General features: G+C 42.9%; 1 protein-coding gene across 6 annotated transcripts; it reads left to right on the forward strand.

Annotated features, from left to right (window-relative positions):
- Window positions 1-4: 4 nt before the first annotated feature.
- Window positions 5-22625, forward strand: EXD1 (exonuclease 3'-5' domain containing 1). 6 transcript variants are annotated; one of them, XR_008748718.1, is made up of 12 exons: window positions 5-250; window positions 595-663; window positions 1696-1747; window positions 3155-3285; window positions 4818-4885; window positions 6133-6219; window positions 7317-7421; window positions 7547-7627; window positions 11114-11257; window positions 14066-14257; window positions 17842-17926; window positions 19116-19248. XR_008748718.1 is itself a non-coding variant. In XM_013294525.3 (11 exons), the coding sequence occupies exons 1-11, from the start codon at window positions 124-126 to the stop codon at window positions 19293-19295; spliced, it is 1236 nt and encodes a 411-aa protein (XP_013149979.1). In that variant the 5' UTR covers window positions 5-123; the 3' UTR covers window positions 19296-22625. The 6 variants fall into 6 exon arrangements, 4 of the variants coding, with proteins under 4 accessions (XP_013149979.1, XP_055669444.1, XP_055669462.1 ...); XR_008748717.1 differs by having other exon boundaries at window positions 14066-17926; XM_013294525.3 differs by lacking the exon at window positions 17842-17926 and having other exon boundaries at window positions 19116-22625.
- The last annotated feature ends 155 nt before the right edge of the window (window positions 22626-22780 follow it).

A 22780-nucleotide genomic window follows, 5' to 3' on the forward strand; every position in this document is an offset into this window, starting at 1 on the left:
GTTACAGGCCGCCGCGCCCCGCTGGGCGCTTCCCCTCCGTGATTGGCCGCGGGCGCCGGTGGTCCCTCCCCCCCGCGGTGTGGAGGGGGGTTGCGGTGTGCGGCGGGACCCTTACCCCGCGCTATGTCCCTCAGCGGCGAGCGCCTGCGTGCCCTGCTGGGGAGACCCCTTAGAGTCACCTTAAAATGCGGCGTCTTCCAGGGGGTGCTGCAGTGTGTGAACCCCGACCGGAGCCTTCTCCTGCGGACAGGTCGGGGCCGCCGGCGCCTCAGCCTGTGAGGGGGAGCGGGCGGGCTGAGGGGCGCCGTGTCCGGGAGGGGGGGCGGCGGCGGATACGCCGAGGTGGGCACGGGGCGCCCCTGGGGGCTTCCCGGGAGCCGACAGTAGGGCGAGTAACATGGCCCTTAAAAGCACGAGTTAGCAGCACCCGCCTGGCCTCGGCTGCGGGTGCGCAGCCACCTCATGGAAAGGCCCTTCCCTTGGGACAGCCGCCACCGCGCTCCTGTGGGCTGGCGGCGCCTGCAAGTAACAAGCTGTTGCTCACAACCGTGCACCTTGACCTATGTCTGTATTTTTTCCCCTCCCGCATTTCAGTGAAGAACGTGGAAACTGGCAGAAGCACTCCAGGAGTAAAGATGTTTTTTGGCCATGAAATAGTCAATGGTGAGGCTTTCCTGACTTCGTTCTGGGGCACAGGGGTCGTGCCTGCACTTCACTCAGCGTTTTAAATCCATGTGTTGGCCACTGTTGAATTCTCCAGCTACACATCTTACTACTTAAAATCAGTAGGAAATAGAATGTCATATAAATCACACAACTTGGGTTCCCCAAGTATCTATTAGTGAAAAAATAATAATTCCACACTTTGTGATGGTCTTGTGACTGTACTGCATTAAAGTTTATTATTTAAGTAATGAATAAAGTCCAGTGAGGCAACTAATGAAAGTAACCATTCCAAAGGTAATACACTGAGGAAAGTGTGCCCTCTGTTCACATCCTGAAGGCAAGTTGCATTCATTGTGGTGTTTCTGTATGTGCAAGACTTTCACTAATGGACTCTGCTGGGAAGTTAAATTGCTTAAAGTTCTAGTTAACTTTGGTTTGCTTTTACTCATAGGGGCAAAAGCGCCTCTATTAAGCGGGCTGTTTATCTGAGCCTCTTTCCATGATTCACTAGTGATAAGAATATGGGATTATTTAAGAAAAGTCTTCCTAGTGTTTAAAGGTCCTGTGTGTTTCTGTTGGCATCTGCTTTGCTTTGGGGACAAGGAGCAAAGTGCTGAGGGAGAAATAGCTAAAGGCAGTAATTAGACCTGCCAAGTGATTAACTGACTCTGTTCTGCCTTTTTCCTTGTACCTGCTTGATTGTGTATGTAATAGTCTGTAAAGTAATCTGTTGTAGTTTGATACCAACTTTGGTTTTGGTGGGATGCTTAGCCATTAGTCTTCTTTAAGTGCTAGAGTTGTGAAGTACACCTTATCTAGGCTACCAATGTAAGTTAATTTATGTAGATTTGTACATCAGAGTGAATTTAAAATTATTTAAACCATACTTGGAGTTCAGTTTCTTTTTTTTGCATTTATGGCCATGTCCTATGGTGGTTAGTACTGGTTATGGTTCTTTTTTTAGCAGATAACAAGTGTCAAAAAGTTGCTTGTTGGCACTAGAGGTTAAATTGTTTGTTTCTATTGCAGTGGAACTGCTGGATGAACCAGATTCAGGGAAGGGAACAGCAATGCTCTACAAGTATGTTGAAATGTTTCCTTCCTTTCACGGTAGGATAAGGGGTGGGATGCACTCGCTAGGGGAGCCACCGCTTACGTTTAGTATAATACTGACGTTCAGACTCAACTGTGCTGAGTTTGTATTTCTCTGCTCTAAAGAGGTGAACAAGGTGGCGAGTGGAAGACCTCCCCTGTGTAAAAGGTTCTCCCACGCTATCGCTTACAATTTCTCTTGCTTTTTCCTTTTTTATTTTCTTCCCACTAGTGTTCCTAGGCAGAAGCGTTTGGTTTGGTTTGTTTCCTTGTGGGCTTGTGGTGTCATGGAGGATTTCCCATGAGCATTTCTTCTGTGGAGAAACAGTTCCAGGACAGCTGCACAGGGAAGGTTAGGTTTATACAGATGCTCTCAAAACATATATAAATGTGACACCAGGAATCTGGTAAAAATATGTTTCAAACTCCTGCAGACCCATGCTCCTAGATGGGTTTGCTTTGAGTCTTCTCACAAGACCACGTTTGAATAGTTTATTCTTCCTCTTAAGAGAAGTAGGAATGAAATGGTGTCTATTGAATAGTCCTTGAAAAGTTAAAAAGCACATAGAATTGTGTTTAGCAGCAGTTGTCTTGCTGCTCTTTCATTTTCTTTCTCCCTGTTCAGCTCGCTCACACATACTGGAATATGCTTAGCTTGGTAGCAGATTCCTGTGTTAATCCTCTAAATATACAATTTTAGGTTCTTAGCTACATCTAAAGGCTGATCAGAAAGGGGTTTTTATGTTTTATTCTGTTGAGATATACATGATTGAAGCTCTATAATCCTATTGGGATGATTTTATATCAATATAAGGAAATTTATACTAATAAGTCATATTTCCCAGTGAAGTATTCTTGACCTCAGACTGTCGTCTCGTAGAAATTAAGCATCTTATGTGAGACATCTTTCAGTCAGGTGAATTTTAACTGGTTTTTTTGGTCCTGAGATGCTTCCAGGTGATTACAGTAAAGTTTCCACAGATATAACTGGTTTACATATTGGTGAACTTGTAAAATTTCCCTCCAATTACAGTAACTAATGGATCAAATACTGATTCAGTGTAAAGACTTACAGATATCTAAACTGTGTGGCTCTTGGGCTCAGGTCAGGTACTGTGTTCTTCATACTTTTGAACTCTTTCTTTCCTTGAAACTCTTGCTGTCCTTTGCAGTGAACATCTGTTCCAAGTTCTGCTTTCACCTTTTACTTTCAGAATAAATGTGACATTTTATCTGAAATAAAGGCTCCTTTGTGCAAAATAAGCTTCATGTTCATTGTTTGGACACAGGTAGATGGCATTGGATGAAATAATTTTCTTTATTAAAACATCCATGCTGGTGGAATGTGGAATGTTTTGACTTCTGTGCCGATGTATGGTTTGCCTTGCTTGTGCAGGTGCACTTCAGCTGTTGAAGGGAACAAACAAGCAGATGCAGGACTAGCAGATTGTGGCCCATGGAGCTCTTCTCACGTTCCCCTAGGCAGCCAGCTCAGAGCCTCAGATAGCTTAAAATACTCCCTCTCAGGTAATGTGGATATTACTTAAGCAATGTAGTTAGATTGTCTTTGTCGGACAGCATCTTTCCCAAACGCTGTAATCTCTTGGTTTGCCTGTATCAGAACAGGATATATTCTGAAAGAACAGTGGTTATAGAGAGATAGGTACAGAGCTCGTTACCCATAGGTGGACATGCTCTTTGCCTACAGATATATTTGCAAGTATCAGAAGGAAATATATCTGCTTTCCAGAATTTTTTCCATGTAGCTCTCACCAACTGTAAAATTGGCTGAGCAGCACAACTGATCTTTTGGAGAAATCGCAGAATCCCAGACTGGTTGGGGTGGGAAGAGACCCCTGGAGTTCACCTAGTCCAATCACCTGCTCCCGTAGGCTCTCCCCACAGGCTGCACAATGGCCCCGCAGAAGGAGCCTCCCCAGTGCCCCGCCACCCGCCAGGGACACACGTTCTCCCTCCTGCTCAGAGGGAACTGGCCGTGTGGCAGTTTGTGCCCGGTGCCCTTTGTCCCGTCGCTGGGCACCGCTGGGAAGAGCCTGGCCCCGTCCTTTGGGCACTCACCCCTGGGATATTTGTATATCAAAGTGCTTCAAGCAGAGAGCATTCCCCTACAGTGGTTGTTTTATTTTTGTACTTGTTCCTGAAATGTATGTCATTTCAAAGTTCAGTAAGACTCTTGCTCTCTGGGTCAGTGCTGGTTGTCACATGCATGCATGGATTTGGTTCTGTGGTTCCTGCTGTATACATATGTACAGGTACAGATCCGAAATGCGATTAGCTCATTCTGTTCTCATAGAACCGTGACAGGAGTGCAAGGCACATATAGGCTAGAGGGAAAGTAGCAGTGTTTATCTGAGTAGCGGGGGAGAAAATGAGCACGTGTTTATGTCATCAGGGAGAGCCTTTAAAATTTTTTTCTTGCGGCCTTTCAATTGACTAGTGTTTTAGAGTTTAGAAGATTGTCTTTGTGTTGTCATGGACGCATATTGTTAATATTTGCATGTTACCTAAAGAGAAGGGAGAATCTTTAAGAGAACCCTTCTTTACCTGTTCATTAGACATTGATAAGCAGGTGTTAAAAAATGTTCAAATCTGACTTAAATTCTCTTTGCCCCCTTGATCACTTAGGTATCCATGTTCTGTGGTGCCACTGTCTGTTAGTTTTGTCTTAGTTACAATCTTTTTTCCTCCCTGTACAGGCCTGGAAATTAGAGTGCTTTTTTTTTAATGCAAGTAATTTTTTAAACTGAAAACTTTATTTCCTTTACGCATCATAACAACAACAAGTAATGCTGCAACTCACTTTTAAACAGCCAGTTGTTCTGTCCAAAACCAGAATTTCGGGTCATGCTCTAGACTGAATCTTGATCTGAATTAGAGAGTTCACTAATCCATTTGGGTGTGCTCAGGAAGTACAGTGGGAAGAACTGAATAGTTAAACCAGAAAAGTAGAGTGATCACACAATAAAATACATACCCTTGTGCGAAGTTTAGTTAAGTGGAGGAAGCATCTAATGCTTGGGGTTTTTCCTTCCTTTTAGAGAAGAAGGATGAAGAGAATGTGGAGTACACAGTTGTTGATTGTTTCCAGCAGAAATTTGAGCCAGCAGTAAGTACTAATTAATGTTCTTAAGCAGCATGTATGGCTTCTAAGCCTGTTCCATTCTAATAGTCAGTAGATCCATTAGGTGGGAAGACTGTGAGCACAGGCTTCATGACATCTTACACTGGAAATCACTTTTCCAGACTGCAGTGAAATTTGAGTAATAGGTAGTAACTGGCTTCTTTAAGTCAAGTAGAAATGGTATCTCTGTGGCATCAAAGTATATTTAAATAGTGCATATATGCAGGGAAAGAGTGCAGTGCACATGAGTTTGCAGTGGGTGGATGTGAATCTGCATCAGTGTGTGTTGGTTGCTATTTTCAGACTCTGCATCACCAGTAACAGAGGTGAAGGGTCAGTATTACTGTCTAGTGTGCAATTATTTTGTTTAAGAAGGGAACAACACAAGAATCTGTTGGCATTTGGAGAGGGAATTGATTGTGTTGTTTTTGTAGGTATTTGGAACTCCAGACATGCCTGTACCTTTTTCTCTTAAATCATGTATAATAGCGTAAGTGGACTTGGTAAAATGTCTTTGTTTCAGAACTCAGAGCCAATGACAGATTTATTATTAAATTTTGTAGCATTTTTAAAATCCTGAATTAGACAAGTAATACTGTAGGTCCTCCATGCCCTTTTGTCTTGCAATAACATCAGTTGAGATAGTACGGTAAATCTATTGTGCATACAGAGGAAAAAGCTCTTCCCCAGGAAGAGATTTCCCTGTTTACGCAGGAATCTAACTGTTGCTTTAAAAAGAAGCTGACTTTTTTGTTTGTTTATGCCTTCTACTCTTCTGTTACATGTGCGCTACAGGTTGCTTTATCTTAATTGTCTGAAAACTTCTTGTGCCTGTGAGAGTAGCAGGTTTTTCTTTTATACCTTAGGAAATGAGTTCTCTTTTTATCTGAAAGGAATACCTTCTTTATGTGACCTTAAGGAAGTTCCTAAAGCCTACTTAGGAGAATTTCTTGGGAGGAGATCACGGGAGTCTATATTCTTTAGTTACCCATAATCTCTGCTAAACCTATCATTCATGTTTCTAGTTGTGTTGTTTCCAGCTGTCTATCTGCATCTGGACTGATGCTCTGTCTGGTTCTCGTGGATCACTATATATCTGAGTTTCGTTGTGGTTTTGATCTGTATTTACCTTTTTAAATATGGAACATGACCAGAAAAATCACAGTTTACTATTTGTCCCTCTGCTTATTATTCTCTGGCATTATTTGTTTTACCCCTGTTTTCTTCATTAGGTGCTGCACCTGAAACAGCAGTGCGTTATCAGTGTAGCAGGAGAAGGTGTTAATTTGTGTCGTCATGGAAAACTCTCATGGCTTGAGGTAAGAGGCAGATGTTTCCCAAAATGTGCCACTAAATAGAGGCATAACTGAGAAACATTCGGGGATTAGCCAGTGTTTAAGACTTAAGTAACTGCTTTGGTAAGGGTTATAATGTTCTTCAAGACAGATCAGATATTTAATAAAAGACCTGTTGCAGAAAGAATTATGCCATTATAAGGCAATATAATAATTACTAAACTTGTATGTAATACATATGTTTGTATATAGCAATGTAACATACTTGGTTTGCCATCTTTATATACTTGTATACAGGTAGAGGTATTACGCTCGTACAGCTGTTACCTGTTGAAAAACTACAAATCTAATCACAACACAAATATAACTGAAGGAGTAAAATCCATCTAAAGATGATACAGTATCTTAATTAGCTGTGATATTGTCAACATCTGAAAAGGAAGGGACAGAAAGGAAAATAGCTTAATCTGTTAGCTCAAAACCATCTTAGTTTATTTTTAAATGGATCTAAAAGTAAGTGTGTTTATCCAAAGTAAAAACTTGTGTGGGAGTTCATGCTTCAAATTTAACTCATTTCAGCAGAAGTGTCTGCAAAATGCTTGTTTTGCTATGGCTAAATTGCTTTCAAATAACAGCTTTTGTTAAACCATTATGAATTTGAACATAGGCAAAACCTAAATTTCATATCCTGTTTGAAATGCTAGAATGGAAAATTATGTCCTTTATTTCCTTGGTAGTGGTCTTTGACAACGAAAGGAATGTCACGGGCACAAGAATTTTGTTGGAAGTGGTTCTTTGAAAACGTCACCGTGATTGGTGTAGGAATTTATTTTAAGTACTGTGCATAGGGTTTGCTCTTGATATGTCTCAAAATGCTGTATTTAACTGCGTATAGTAGACTGCTGCGTTGTTCTTCCTAATTACTGTGAGTCTCCAAGCATCTCTGGAACAAACAAGACTTGTTTAGTGAATTAGCATTAAGGAAACTAAACCTGCTCTCCCCAGAATAAGCCTGTAGATAGGAGTTTATGGCTTGTGGGCAACAGGGCGCTCTCTCCTACTTTCAAATCCTTTGTTCTTCTGTCCCTCACTCATTTTCTTTGCAAATGAGTTTGTTGTAGATAGGAACAAAGAGCCATATTTTTCTGTTTGATATCTTCCTTCTGGGACCTCAGGCTTTCAAAAATGGATTACAAATGGTGCTGGAAGACAAAAACATCTTGAAGGTAAGGGTACAGGGGGTGTGAGGCCATTTGTGGTGGCAGAGGTCATATACACGTATAATGATCAAGCTGCACCAGAAAAGTTGCAGCTGGACACCAGTTTGTCTGACGGCTCTTTCTTGCTTCAGGTCATGCATGACTGCCGCGGGATCTCAGACTGCCTCTTCCACCAGTACGGTGTCCTTCTCTTCAATGTCTTTGACACACAGGTACCTTTCAAATGTTCTGGTCGGGAGCAAAAGTTTCAACAAGAGAAACTTCAGCCTTGTTCAGGGCATTCTCTCAGGGGAGGTTTAACATTACTAGAATGTGACTGTTGTTGAACCATGTAAATGTAATGGGTTTGTTCTAGCTAGAAAGAACCAGCAGGCAAGGCTGATAGTGTTATTTAGAGTCTTGTGTAGACCCATTTTCGAAGGTAGTTAATATTTAATATTAGCAGCAAGTTTAATGTGTTTTTTTAAAAGATGTATTAACTGGTCTTGATCAAACTTGGCACAACCTGAGGCTACTGTGGCTTAAACAGGAGCCAGGTCGGCTTGTGCTTTTTATTTTGTTATTCTTTCTGCCCCTTTCACAAGTGTAGAAACAGATTCAGGCTACAAGTATGCAGCACTAGGAAGCACCTGCTAATAAAAACAGCTGTGGAAGTGAGAGAACAGGCCAGGTTACCACAAAATCTGTTTTTGCTGGTGCTGGCCCTGGTAGTTGTGGTAGTTAATGTGTGACTAACAGGAGGATTAGAGCCTTTCAAGAGAGAAGAAAATAACATAATGGCTATGATCTTTCATAATGGGAATGGATATGTTACGCATAGTTATGTGTGGCTTGTCCTTGCCTGTATACTGACTTTTCGTGTCATAGATATGACTGCTTATATTAACTCTTCAAAGCCCAAGTCTGGGCTACATAGTAAGCTTTATACAGCAAAGGTTTCTCTGTCGCTGACCTTAGTTTGGCCTTTTGCCCCTAAAAATTATTTTATTCTATTACAGGTCAAATATCAGTCAGTGTTAAGTCTCGACTGCATGAAAAAGATAGGGGTGAAAATTCCCACCAGTGCTCCCAGCTGTACTGGCTAGAACACATAACTGATACAGGGGGAATAACTAACCAGAACTATCCACCCTAGGGTCTGAGGCATGCAGGATTGCACTCATTGTTCTGTTGTCTTGGTATGAGCTGACGTGCATGCTTTTCTTGCACTGATAGATCTCAAGGTTTAAATTCAATTACTCTAATTCATTGGCCTGAATCCTACTTCTGATGTAAGCAAGCTAGTGAAGTAGTCCGGTTTTGGCTACCCTGCAGTGTACCTGATACTATGGAATGAAGCTGTCTTTTCTTTTACTCTGTACTGCTGGAGAATATAGTTGGGAGATACCTCAGACCAAACTCTCATAGATGCTTTTTGTGAAGCACGTCTTAGAGCCAGCTTCCCAGTGTTGTTAAAATTGGAACAGGCTGTGTGTGCAAGTGAGACTTTGCTTAAAAAGCACAGCAATGGAATGAAGAACTCTGGTTTAGATGGGATCCTGCCTGCATAATTTGAAAAGTGTTATTTATCCCCAGTTTTGGTCAGCTGCTGCAACTGTTTATTCCTTGCAATAAGTAACCTAATATAATTAACACAACATGCAGAGGATGGCAGTGAAAGGTTTCTGATGTTCACTGTCTTCCCCACTGATGTTCTTATAGCACTTAAGCATCACCTGTTGAAGTAACTTTTAATGATACTGTTTGTGGAAATCTGATATTGCTATTTCACATTTGACTGCCTTGGGGGTATGTGTGTGGCCCTGTTGGGCTATAGCAGCCTAAAAAGCTGGATAGTGAGCAGGCAAACTGGCTGTTGTCAGTGCTTACCTCCCTAACGTTGCCTTCTGGGACGCTTCTACGCTGCATCACGAGGCTAGGGTATTCTCACTCTCTGAAATCCCTGGCTATTGTAAAATGTTGTTGCTTGTATATCTGTGTACTACCAAAAGAAATAATAGCATTTTTCCTAGAGGTGTGTGCTGAAAGAGTAAAGAAAATTTGACAGCTTGAGACTTTTTGTGAGACAGAGGTCCGTGCAAGGTTTAATCATAAAATGTACCAGTGAACAAGTCACTGTTGCAGTCTGCTTCCACAGATCAATGCTGAAACACTACTTTTTAGCATATTGTAGTTTTTCTGCCTTTGAATCCAAACCATTAGCATGGAGTGACTTTGGACAAAGATTTTCACAGTGTAAGCTAAAATAATGTTTTTGTGGTGGGCAAGTTTATTCTATAACCTTGTTCATTCAGATTAAACCTTTTATGAATATTGAGCACAAGGATGCTTTCATATTTGTTTAAATATTTAGGTCTTTTCTCTCCTTATTTGGAAAGCATTGATTATTTTTTTTTATTATTAGAAACCCTCTCTCTAACCATCTAGAAGAATGGAATATATTTCCAGAAATTTGAACATCATCTTTGTTTTGACTTTGAGTAAAAGTAACTGCTTGAGAAGGTCTTTCTAGAGGTTCCTCTTCATCTGCATACAGCTACTGAGAGGGAAAGTTCAAAGTTTAGCATGCTACTAATCGCTTACTGAGAATCTGTTGTGGCAAGGAATCTCCGAGCCTCGAGGAGTAACCTTGAGAGGTGTCCCTACTCAAAGGGAGATCCTGTCGTGCAGCTTGCTGCCGTGTAGAAGAGCTCAGCAGACCCTGAGCTGTCCATTATCTATGAAGTAAGATCATTGACTTATAGTCCTGTTTGCATATTGGCCGTATTTTAGATTGGCACATGTTCAGCTAGCCCTCAACTGTTGAGGAAGATTTGTGACCCTTAAATATTGTGTTGTTATCTGTCTCCCCAAGTTCCAGCTTAAGCCAGACACAGCCGTTGTGACCACCACTGGTGGCTATTGCTTAAGCAGAAAAGGGTGGGGCAGGGGGCACACCCCCAGGGTGGATTGTTCTAATGACAAATAGTTCACTCTCAGATTTTGAATGTGGATGCAGGCTTTTTATTTTTTCCTCTCTGTTCCCCTGGTGAGTGGACTCTCTTCCAGGCTTCCCTTTTCCATTGTCTTCTTTTGGCACCTGTTGCAATAATCCCACTCATCTTTGTGTTCCCTGGTTAGGGATAAGAGTCAAGGTTGTTCCTACTCTTTCTGTAAAGTGACGAAACCAGGATGAGAAACAAGCAAACACCATGCCATGTAGTTGCTGCTGGAGGCTGTTTGCTTGCCTTCTGGCTCTGTATGCTGTCAATGGTAAGGCTCACTGGCAAAATCAGGTTTTAGGCAAAAGGTTTTTGAAAACTTTGCATATTCTTTCATCATGCTTTCCTTATGTTGCATCACTATTTCAGTTTTAGATAAAAACCAAACCAGAAATATCCTGGGGAAGTATCACTGTATGTTTACTCTCTTCTGATAACTGCTCCTAACCACCTGCTGTCCAGAGACAAGAGTGCTGGGCTAGAAAGAGCCTTAGACTAATTTACATAAGGTTAAGTTTTAAAAATTAATTTAGCCTTTTATGTAACTGAACAGCTTTAAGGACTCAGATTACTTTGCAACTGTATGCAGTCAAAAAGAGAATTAATTTGTTTGCAGCGTACTTTATTTCTAATACGCATCCCCACTGTCAAACCTCCACGTTCCCTGCCTTGGGTTAACAGACACTGGTTGTGGCATATTGCTCCCTTCCATCACAGGTTGCTGATGCTCTGCAGTTCTCAGTGGCAACAGGTGGCTTCCTTCCACACCGTGTCTGCACATTACAGGAGTGTTTGATGCAGCACTTGAAGATACCTTCCAAATGGCATGCCATCATGAAGAGCAGGCAGCAGATGGCTTCGGTGAGTGATTCAGTGGGGCACCTTCTGAAGACTCAATTGTGAGCTATGCTTTGCCCATCTTGAGATGTTTCTGTCAGTTTTTCAAAAAGCAGTGCTCAAATTGCTGTAGTTTAGGTCATTTTGTAACACAGACTTGGGAGACAGATGTAAGCTTTAGTTGGCATTAGTGCTTATGCTGCTATTTCCTAATAGCTCATGTGAAATTGAGGTTTTGAAGAAACCACAGACCTTGTACAATAGAGGATGTATATAACTTGGGTTAAAAATGTTCTGGATATCTTAATGTATTTGACTAAATCTGAAACCTAGTTCCAACATAACAAGTTGGTTAAAATGAATCCTGAGTCAAGTAGGGAAAGAGGAAACTTATTTCCAGCACTTATGAGAATGAAAAAATGAGAGTAGCGATTTTTTTTTCTTGCTTGTGCAGTTCAGCAGCATTTTCCAAATCATTATTCTCTATTGTCCTTGGTTTTGTTAATCTTTCAGATGGGGACAAGAAAGGGAGAACTTCATGGGCCCAGGAGCTCCTAAGATTTGGAGATAAATAGAACAGACTTGCTTGATAAATAGAATAAACTATTTCAGTTGGAAGGGACCTAAAATGATCATCTAGTCCAAGGGCCTGACCGGTTCCGGGCTGACCAGGCTGAAGCATGTTATTAAGGGCATTGTCCAAATGCCTCCTAAACGATGACAGGCTTGGGGCATCGTCCGCCTCTCCAGGAGGCCTGTTCCAGGGCCTGACCACCCTCTCGGTAAAGAAGTGCTTCCTCATGGCCAGTCTAAACCTCCCCTGGCGCAGCTTTGATCCCTCCCCAGGCATCCTGTCCCTGGGTACCAGGGAGAGGCGCTCAGCACCTCCCTCTCCACGTCCCCTCCCCAGGAAGCTGCAGAGAGCAGCGGGGTCGTCCCTCAGCATCCTTCTCTCCAAACCAGACAAGCCCAGAGTGCGCAGCCGCTCCTCACAGGACATGCCTTCCAGCCCTTTTACCGGCTTCATTGCCCTCCTCTGGATGCATTCAAGGACCTTTGCATCCTTCTTGAGTTGGGTGGCCCAGAACAGGTCACAGGAGCCAAGGTGAGGCCGCACCACCGCTGAATACAGCAGGACGATCCCTCTCCTGACCGGCTGACGATGCTGGGTTTGATGCAGCCCAGGATGCAGGCTGCCCTCGGGGTGCCAGGACACGCTGCAGACTCATGCTGAGCCTGCTGCCAGGCAGCACCCCAGGTCCCCTCCGCAGGGCTGCTGTCAGCTGCTCCTCTCCCAGTCTGTGCTTGTGGCTGGTGTTATTCCATCCTAGGTGCAGAACCCAGCATTTTGACTTGTTAAATTTCACCCTGTTAATTGTAGCCCGATGCTCCAATCTGTCTAGGTCCCTCTGCAAGGCCTCTTCTTGACTCGAGAGTCAACAGCACCTCCCAGTTTGGTGTCGTCAGCAAACTTACTGCTGGTGCATTCAACTCCTGCGTCCAGACCGTTGATAAAATATATTGAACAGAACCGGCCCTAGAACTGAGCCCTGAGGAGCGCTGCTGGTGACCGGCTGCCAGCCAGATCTAGCTCTATTCACTACAAGCCTTTGAGCTCTGCCCTTCAGCCAGTTTTTAATCCAGCGCACCATGAACCTACTCACTTCACAGCTGGACAGCTTGTCCAGAAAGATGCTGTGGGGGACAGTATCAAAAGCCTTACTACAATCCAGAAAAACTACATCCACTGCCTTGCCTTCATCCACTACTCAGGTGCCCTTATCATGGAAGGATATCAAATTAGTTAAACAGTATATAAATATGCCAGTGCCAGTGTGGCAGCTTTTGCTGGGTTTTTAATCCCCTGACCTTGCTTTTTTGGGGCTGAGAGAGGAAAACTTCCAAAGAAGCTACTAAATATGGGAACTAGATATGTAATGAGACCTCACCATATAGGCAGGATTTCTTTACTGAATAGGAACAATATCTTTCCTATCAGAGCATTTTGTAGCCTTTCGTACTGGTCTTGTAACTTCTTGAGTAAATTTACGTGGGTTTGCACTGCCTGTTCATAGTCTTAAAATCTTTCTCAAAAGCCTGGATTAAATGTTACTTGATATTGCTGTAATAGCTATTCAGTGAAACCTCTAATTTGAACACAGCTTTATTTTTCTGTAAGTTCTGGAATTCTAATAGTGTCTTTCAAAATTTCAATTTAGAGAATTCTTTATGGCAAATCTAAGCTAAATGGCAGCATGCCTGCCTTAGTTTACCAGACCAAATCCTCCTATTGGTCCAGAGAAAAAAGATGGAAAAATCCTGTAATATGTATGTAGTAAGGATACCAATGTAAGCCACTCTGTAGTGACAGTTTTGCTCAGGGTGTCATAGTCATGCTGCTTAAGTGGGGCTTGTTTTCATGTGCTTCTGGTTCTAGTTGTGATGACTGAAGATGTTACTATCCCCAGATGCTTCCCTGGCTCTGTTGATGGAAGGGTTATTTTCCCTTTAGATCTTCAGCTCTGCTCTTAGGAATCCAACCTAGTTTCAGAGATGGGTGAGAGAAAGCCTAACATTAAATGCTGGAAAAATTATTTGTTAGTTTTTGGGTTGTTTGGCATTTTTCTTTAAAGAAGCAATTCCTCCTCCCAAACTCCCTCTTCTCAAACATCCACAAGCAGATGGCCTTAGAAGCTGCAAGCATTCAGTAGCACTGAAAATAGAGATCGGCATCAGGAGATAATGTTGCAAGTTGCAGATGAATGTGATGAAAAGCTTTGTTATAATTTTTGCTGTGTAAATAACTGCTTTCATTTGCATTGGGATACACAGGAGAATGCTGACATATGGTTCCTGAGACCCTTTCCAGCTTTTCTGCTTAAAGCACTTGCTCTGAAGGCTATGTACCTTCTGCGGCTCCACGCATCTCTAATGGATAACTTGATGTCTGACCTAACAACTGTAGTACGTGGTTATTTAAATGCTTATCAGTCTGGGTCTGGAGATCCCCTTAGGAGCACAAAGGTAGGTATGTCTGCTTATGTCTCTGGTTAGTGATTTGATCTGAGGCTCTGATGGGTAACTCTGGAGGACTTAGCCACAGCAGCTTCCTTTTCTGCAACTGTACACCCTACTTTATGCCATTATGTACCTTGTTTCCTTTGATGAGCAGCAGAAGTGATGGTGTCTGTATCTACCTAGCTGCATTTCATGTTAGTCCATCAGCACAAATCCACCTCAAGTTAGTGCTGGGGATGGTGAGCTGCAGCTGTTAAGGCATGGGCACAGGCACATGTGCCTTCTCTTCACTCTCATCTGAGACTGAGAACCTCTGGGCTTGATAGGGGTTGCATATTTGTGGGAGCATGAAGAGGAGCAGGCAGTTGTGTTGGTACCTGGAGCTGCCAGAGTTCCTTTGTTTTGGTAAGAGAACTGAGTCCCAAAATCTTGTTCTGTTTTTCTCCTATTCTGTCATCTTTACTGCTGAGATGTTTTTCATATACTGGCTGTTTCTGGATAGTGGTGTCTCTTGTTGGCCAAAGATTTTTATTTCTGTAAAGCATCTCTGCATTATCTTGTCTTCCTCATTTATTCTCACCTTCATTAGCAGGGTGGGGCAGGAACAAAACCAAGTCAAGTAACACTTTTCGTCTTTGGTTACATAGAACCAGTAGTATTGCATGCCCTGGTACCTTGGAGTGGTTCTTGTATGGTGGACATTTCTGTAATTGCTTGTTAATTTTTAAAGCAGGGCAGGGGGAATTAGATTTTTGATTAAGGAGCTTGACTTCCTGTGCTAGTAGAAAGAACCCATCCATGCAAACCAAAGAAGCAGTGGTATTGGTGTGGTCTATTTCTGTCTTTTCAATGAAGTAATCTTAGGAGGGCTTGCATCAACTATGCAAGTTATTGCAGGTATTACATTTGGATGAAAAGTGAATAGTCAAACATCCTCATTCATCACAAAAAGACTGAACTAACATGATTAAATCCTGTTACTGCCTCACTTCTGCAGTTGTAAATGTCTTGAAATATTTATGGGGAAAAGAGACTGCAGGTCTGTCATCATGGAAGGAATTGTCTTTTTCTTTGCCCTGGTTTAACAAAGCACTGAAGCACAGACTTGAATTCTTTGGGAATTACTTAAGGGCTCAGAGCAGAAAATCTCATTATTGAGGATTTAGGAAGGGATTAGTTGAAATAACCACAAGAGGTCATAGTTGCTTCACAGATGGAAGAGAAGAGGTCACTCTGAAAAGCTTTTCTTTTTAGGGGAGAGATGCCAAAAAAAGAAGTTGTTCATAGTTCATGGAAAAAAATTAGCTCGATATCTGAATTTCCAGTATGAAGTAGCATGCAAAAGTAGGCATGACACAAGGGAAAAGAAGAGTCTGTTAGAGTGAAAAGAGTACAAATTCAGTTTTGCATTGGGCTATTTGTAGAAAAATTTTTGAAGTGGTACTCAGGTTGCTGGAGCCAATCCTTTTGTAAATCCATTTATTCCATAAGATTACCCAAATAATTGATCTGGTCCCGAGAATTTCAAATGGCATTTTGAAGATCTATTTAATATCACATCTGATAATTATACTGCCTCCAGCTGCTTTAGAAATCTTGTAGTATGGGTAGTAAAAGTAGCCATTTTCACCACCATTTCACTGTTAATCATTTTTTGATGTTTCTTCTACTTTATTTAAAATCTGCTTGCAATACGTATTTGAAGTCCAAATATGCAGTTTGGTTTAGTTAAAACTGGTTTGTTACTTCAGTTTCTTCACTGAGTAAGTAAACAAAGTCAATTTTAAGGGAATCCTTTGCAAGTTGATGAGTTCAGCTAAATCTGTTTTAAGAAAAAAAGAAAGAAAAAATAACTTTGTGCAACTTCTAGGTTTTCTGGCTAGGTCTATATTAATTCCCTGAATCAAAAAGCCTTTATTCAGATCTGATTGTCAGAATGAAATAATAATCAAGAGACACACGCACATTTATTCTAGTGCTTTTTCATGGATATTTAGAAGTAAAGTTTATCCATCACTAAGGTCTGTGTTATGCCATCTGTGCACTTTGTGGAGCTACAGTTGGAAGTTACCTAGAAGGTTCTTTTACTGGACTATTTTACTTTTTACACAGACCAGTCACAATTTACACTTGTGCTCCACCTTGGTGCCTTGGTGAACAGCAGCCTGGGGTGCAATGAGCTTGACTTCATCTTGGAGCTGGTCTCCAGCCACAGCAACACTGGAGTCCCTATGCTTGATGCCTGTGTTCTCCAGGCATGGAGGGAGAGGGAGGGAAGGAAAGAAAAAGAAAGGCATCTCATTGATCCTGACACTTTTGGAAATGTGTGTTGACACTTCCTGTGGTTTCTTGTGTCTTCACCTGCAAGTAGTAGTCAAGTCTTCTGAATACTGGACACTCCCTTCTAAGCAACTGACTTTTCACCCACAAACCAGATGCAAAACGGCAACCTCTGATCACCAGCACTTCATTATCAAAACTCTCAGCTTCCCTTTTCAGCATCTTTCAGAAACTGATAATCTTCCTCACTGCTGAGGAAGAGAACTCAACACAAACTTCCCACCCTGAAAGTCTCTGCAGTTTCCTGCATTTTCAGCATAACTGTCTGCCAGGAGTAATTGTGCTTCTTGTGGTTGCAGACATCAAGTAAAATGGGCTTTTGTGCTGCTGCACCTCAGTCACTAGAAAAGATGTAGTAAAGGAGCTGTACGTGCTGAATTTCTAACTTTCCTCATAGATTCATATTGTGTGTAGTTAGGGATTTGGAAATGCAGCTGCATTCTGATGTTTAGGACTTAAGTTCAAAGAAAACAGCCTGGGAACCCATCGGTGTAAAGAAGTACGTGTTCTCCTAGAAGTGCAGTGCTTTCTTGGCTAAGTGCTGACAGTACACAAGCAGTGCACTGGTACCACGGGGCAGTTGCACACCCCTGTGCAGCAGTTCATTTCCCAGTGCACTTAAGGTAAAGCAGCAGTAGACCAGGTGCAGTGCGGTATATGATACCAGATAACATGTTCATGACACGTGGTGGCATGAACTCTGTTCTCTGTCTAAATATAATTGAATGCCTCAGCCAGTAGTTTTCCTAATTGGCAGGTGAGCTGGGACTGCACCAAATACATATTAAACTTTATGAACATACAACCTGAATTTTCACGCAATTAAGTTTAAATAGTTTAGGGCATGGATTACCCCTTGCTGTAGGATACTGCAGCAGTTAGGAAGCTGGATGTAGGTTCTTCTGGTTAAACAGAACGGAAGGTGGGGTGTTTTCCAGTAAGTGCTTTATCTGCTTTTTTCTGTAAGCCTGTCTGAATCATTTAGCCTTCCTCTGGATCTGTGCAAACTTCTAGATGCAGGTTTTGCGACGCACAGCTTCCCTTACAAAAGCACCACATCTGTATATCCACTCTTCTGTTCTTAGTGCTTTTACCAGTATGTATATACTTACACTTGACTTGCCAGCATGTTGCTTCCTGTATCTTTCCCGGGACCTTCTTTAGCATCTTCCAGTCCCTGGGTATCAAGTCAGGTTTTAAGCAAGATACTATAGTTAACTAATTCAGCTTTTTCGTCTTCTACTGTTCAGGAATTTTAGGTGAAATCCACCTTGGTGTTTGTATTTCAATTACCGGTAACTAGGTATTCATGGGGCAATTTGAAACAGATTCCAGGTACGTAATGAATGTTTTTGGTATGGGAACATCCACGGGTTTTTTCATGCTGAATGTAGGAGATAAGAAAGAAGTTGTGGTTTTTACCATGCTGCTTTTGTATTGATCATCGCTTGGCTCTGCAGCGTGTTGATATTTTGTGCTTCTCTGATGTGTGCAGAAATTTTTTTATTAGTTGTTATATTTTTTTGTTAAATTTTAATAAAATTATTCTGGCCTGCCCTTTGTGGGTTTTTTTCTGTAACTTCATCCTTATTATTTTCTTCACTCGGATGTGGCTTAGCTTTCCTGAGGGATGCTTACTTCATAGTCGGCATTCCCCTAACCCGTAGTCTTGCCAATTCCCTTTCACTCTGTTCTGTGATCTTTTGCTCTTAGGTAAGGTTTGCTCTGTGCTGCTTGTATGGTGTCTTGAAGTTGTCTACACGCTACATGCTAGGATTGAATTTGCTAGTTTATTACTACTTTTTAACAAAGCTTCCTTATTTGCATAATTCCCCTTTCTACAGTTTATCACAACTGTGGATTTCTGTGTTGTTCCTACAAAGCTGGTGAGCATTGCAGTCCTTGTTAAGGAGCAGATCCATGAATGTAATATTTTGAACAGCGTCCCATGCACTGCTCAGGGCCAAGTCAAGGAGTGTGTCTCCTCTCACGTACTTCCTGAGCAGCTGTTTCATTGATTTGTTAACTATGTTGGCTTTTTCCACATAAGTTGGGGCTTTTTTTACCTGTCAGATAGAATACCATGGTTTTAAATGACAAGCTGGGAAAGCTGCCTTTGCAGTGGCTCCTGCAAGTAAACATGAAGTGGGGTGTACAACAGCTTCATAGTGCAAGTTTCCCAGGAGACATCTAAAACCCATATGTGAAGTGTTACTGACATCTTGAAGAACTTCATCTTAAAGGAGTAAACAATAAATGGAAGTGTAATGTTTTCCCCATTGAGTAGGCTAAAATGAAAGTGGGAGACACACACACTCACTTTCTCCCCCCCACCCCCGGCCCATTGTGTGTGTAAACAGGTAGTTGATACATCCCACAGATCTAGTGAGAGATGATTGTTTTGTTCCATTGGCTAATTACAGAGGGAGCTCTTACCTGGTACTGACAAAAGTACAGCACGTGTATGTGTATGCATATGTATTACTTTTTCTTTTCTGTTTCTTGTCTTATTTTCCCTTATCAGCCCACTTGCACAGAGCTGCCAGAGGAGCTGCGTCAGCTGGCAGAGATCCAGAAGCTGCGAAGGGAGAAAGCAATAAAAGACTACAGAATGAATGGGGATGGGCTTTTAATCAGACCAGCCATGGAATTAGAAGAGAGAAACGATCCACAGGATGGAAACTATGGAGATCACAGGGACTGAAGAAATAATTCAGTGTCCCAAAATGTATCCCTCTGCAATTAGAATGTACCTTGTCAAGAAAAGCCTGAAAATCAAAACCAAGTGGCAAATCTGTGGAAGAACCTTAAACTGACCTCAAGCTGGCCATATGAATCTTAATTTCTGATACAGGTGGCTTGGGTGAGCTTAGACTGGGTATTGGAAGACATCCAAATGAGAAAAGGGATTATTCCCCATGCAGAAGTGTCAAACAAAAGCTCCTTTCTTTACAGTGACAGGTAAACCCATTGTTGAATGGAAATAATGATGGTCGGTCTTTGGAAGGAAATTCCTCATGTGTCTGGCTGTTCTTAAGGTCTATTTTTGAGATGCGTTTTTTTTCAAGAACTATTTTTTTATTTTCAAATGGTGCTTTTTTTTCCTTGCATTGTTACCAGGCCAGTGTCTTAAATTGTATTGGTTTTTTTGTTACCTGTTGCAGGTATGTAAAACGCTCATTCAATCCAGATACATAAACAAGGGAACTAAGATTAAGATGGCTGTTCCTTGAGGTTAGAAAGGGTTTGCTTGGAAAAATCAAAAAAACCTTCTGGCCACCCCATGTGGGCTTGGTTTATGTGCAGTAAGTCTTTTGGCATAGCTATACAACAGTCTTTCATAGGAGAGTGAAAAAGATCACACCGTAATGAACCACTATGCTGGCAAAACCAGCAAAGAGGTGCACTAATAAAAAGGACTTTTCTGCCAAGACAAGAGTTATTTTAGGCTAACCGAGAAAAGATGCTTCCTGCGGAAAGTTGCACACCACTGTTGTCAGCACTGCTGTATCAGATTCATGTAGGTAAGGCTGTAACAGTAATGTGGTGTGTATATATAGACAAGAGTGTACAAAGGGGGAAAACCCCACTTAATTTAGTTTAAAAAAATGTATAGTATTCCCCCCCGCAGCAAAATAAGGTATCAAGGCAAAACCAGTTTTTTTCTAGTATAGTTGCTTTGGCTGGTATTCACTGAAAGTAAAGCTCCTCCAACCAATAGTACTAGCCTACCGCATGACAAAATTAATGTAGACCACGCCTGAGTGTTGGAACATTTTTTTGGCATATCACTATATTTGACTTGGAAGCACAGGACTGTTGAAAACTCTTTGTTTTTGAAATTCTGAATTTATACACAGTTATGTATTTAAATGCATAAAAAAGTGCTGCATGTTTTGCCATTCAAATGCTTCAGACAGGGTGGGGAACACCTTAATCGAGTGTAAGGAAGGTTTTGTTCTTAGGGTATTGGCGAACACTTGATGAAGACATGAAATAGGGAGGGGAAGAGGTGATGGTCACTGTCCCCACCAGTCTGCAATCCGAGAACAAGCTGGGCAACAAGCTGTGACTGTGTTAATAGTAACGACACCAGGTTGCAAGGGACGTGGCGTCTGCATGCGAGTAGGTTTTGAGCTGGCTTTCTTTGGATGTAAATCGGTGTGTGACTAGATTGCTTACATGTATCTGTGTCCATTCTCTCTATATATCATTACGGGAAATGTGTGTTGGGTTTTGAGGGTTTTGTTTGGTTTGGTTTTTTTCTCTCTCCAACAAGAGTACTAGACCAGCAGTGTTTAAATAGGTCTCTCCATTGAAACTGTAGATAGGACCTGCTCACTTCTGCGAGTGGCAGAAAAACTTGCAGAAAAACCTTCAAGGTCTCTTCTTTGTCAGTATGTTTTCTACTTTTTTTTTTTTTAACCCTTAACAGTATTCTTTAATCAAACTGTAGATTTCCTTTGTCTTGGTTCACTTTAGAAAAATAAACCAGGTTTGAAAAAAGTTTGTCTTACAGTGTTTTATTTGGAAATTGAGTCTGTGTTTCATTTGCTCCGGTAGATGCTGGCAGTGGACTGGGCCCCTCTCCAGCACTACCGGAGCCCATGTCATTCATCAGGATTCTTCCAAGCAGTGATGGGTATGATCAGCAGATCAGCAAGGGTATGATGTGGAACGTACAGGCTTTTCTGAGCTAGAGACAGCTCAAGAGCACTTAAGTTTTATTTCCACAACCAAAATCATCTGGGTCTACCCAATCCGATTAGTGGAGTGAAAATGGTGACATATCGGATAACAGAAGGATGGAGGATAGAGGTGGTAAGCTGTGAAGGCATCAGGTCTGGGGTGTAGAAGAGTGGTCTAGAATGTCTCTGTGCTGGACACAAACAAATTGCTAAAGGCACCCTTCTCGGGAAGAGGCTGAGCTGTGTTCTGAGCCTCTTCCAAGCAGTCAGTCGCTGGCTGGAACTGTATTATAACGGCCTGAGGATTTCCAGATAGCAAAACTGCATTGGTGCTGCTGTATTGCTTTAAGCCTTCCTGAGTAAACCTGGCTGCAGCTCTCCCCTGCTCTTTTGGGAACAGTATAAAGAAATTGATTGGAACAGAGCGGTCACTTGTTGATGCACGAGGTTAAAAATTACCGTTTTCTTAACGGAGAAAAAAGTATTTTTTTTAATGATCCCTAAGGCCATGTCAGGCTGCTCAGTGCTAGCACTCTGTTTTTCTAAGGCTGGTGGTAACCTGTGACAAAATCACACACGTTTCTTAATCTAATTGCTGGTTGTAGTTAGGGATCCAAGTTCTGTGACTAGTTAAGGACAACTCTGTAGTGAAGTTTTACTGGGGCAGTAGCAGCTGCCTTTACTTCCTAGAAATTATGGCCGCTCCCACGTGCTAGGATGACACAGAGCTCGGTCATAAGGTACAAATTTCTCTCTCTAGGCGGTATGTGATCTAGATTTATCATTCATGTAACGACTTACTGAAAACGTACCACTTAATGGGCACTAGGTGAGGGCTGCACTCCGCAGCTACCGGCCCCACCGTGTTACACGGCTGCTCCTCACTACTAACTTTCAGTCCTACTCCATCCTGAGCTCTGTGATGCAACTCCCCCGCACGACTGAGGGAGCGTGGCAGAGCGCACGTAGCTCCGCCGAGCACCCCCGCTGCGGCCGCGCTACTGCTACCCACGGCGGCGGCCCGCTCCCGGCGCCCCCCGCAGCACAACGCTCCCGCCAGCCGCGGGGGCGGCCGGGCCGGGCCCACGCCGCCTCCTGCGCGGTGCCAGGGGGCCACCCCGCTGCGCCCCGGCCCTAGGGTGCGGGGCTGCAGGGGCCCAGCGCCCGCCCCGGCCCGGGGAAGGCCCTGCCCGCAGCCCGACACGGCCCGCTCCCCCCGCGCCCCGCCGCCCTTCCGGCGGCTCAAGGGCGAGAGCGCGTCACTTCCGGTGCACCGCCACCTCCCCCGCGCTGGCATCGCGAGATCCCGCTCCGCCTCGCGCGAGACTTGCGAGCTTACCCGGCCGCTTCGGCCGAGTCCCTTCGGCAATTTCCGTCACTGTCAGACTCTACCAATCGACTGCGAGAGCGCATCGATGGGAGCGGGCCCCCCGCGAGCTGCGTGTGGGGACGGTGCCCGCCGCGCGGGGCCAGAGACCGTGGGGCGGCTGCGGCGACGCCA

This window comes from Falco peregrinus, chromosome 1 (genome assembly GCF_023634155.1).
Source record: "Falco peregrinus isolate bFalPer1 chromosome 1, bFalPer1.pri, whole genome shotgun sequence".
In the NCBI taxonomy this organism is placed as follows: Eukaryota; Metazoa; Chordata; class Aves; order Falconiformes; family Falconidae; genus Falco; species Falco peregrinus.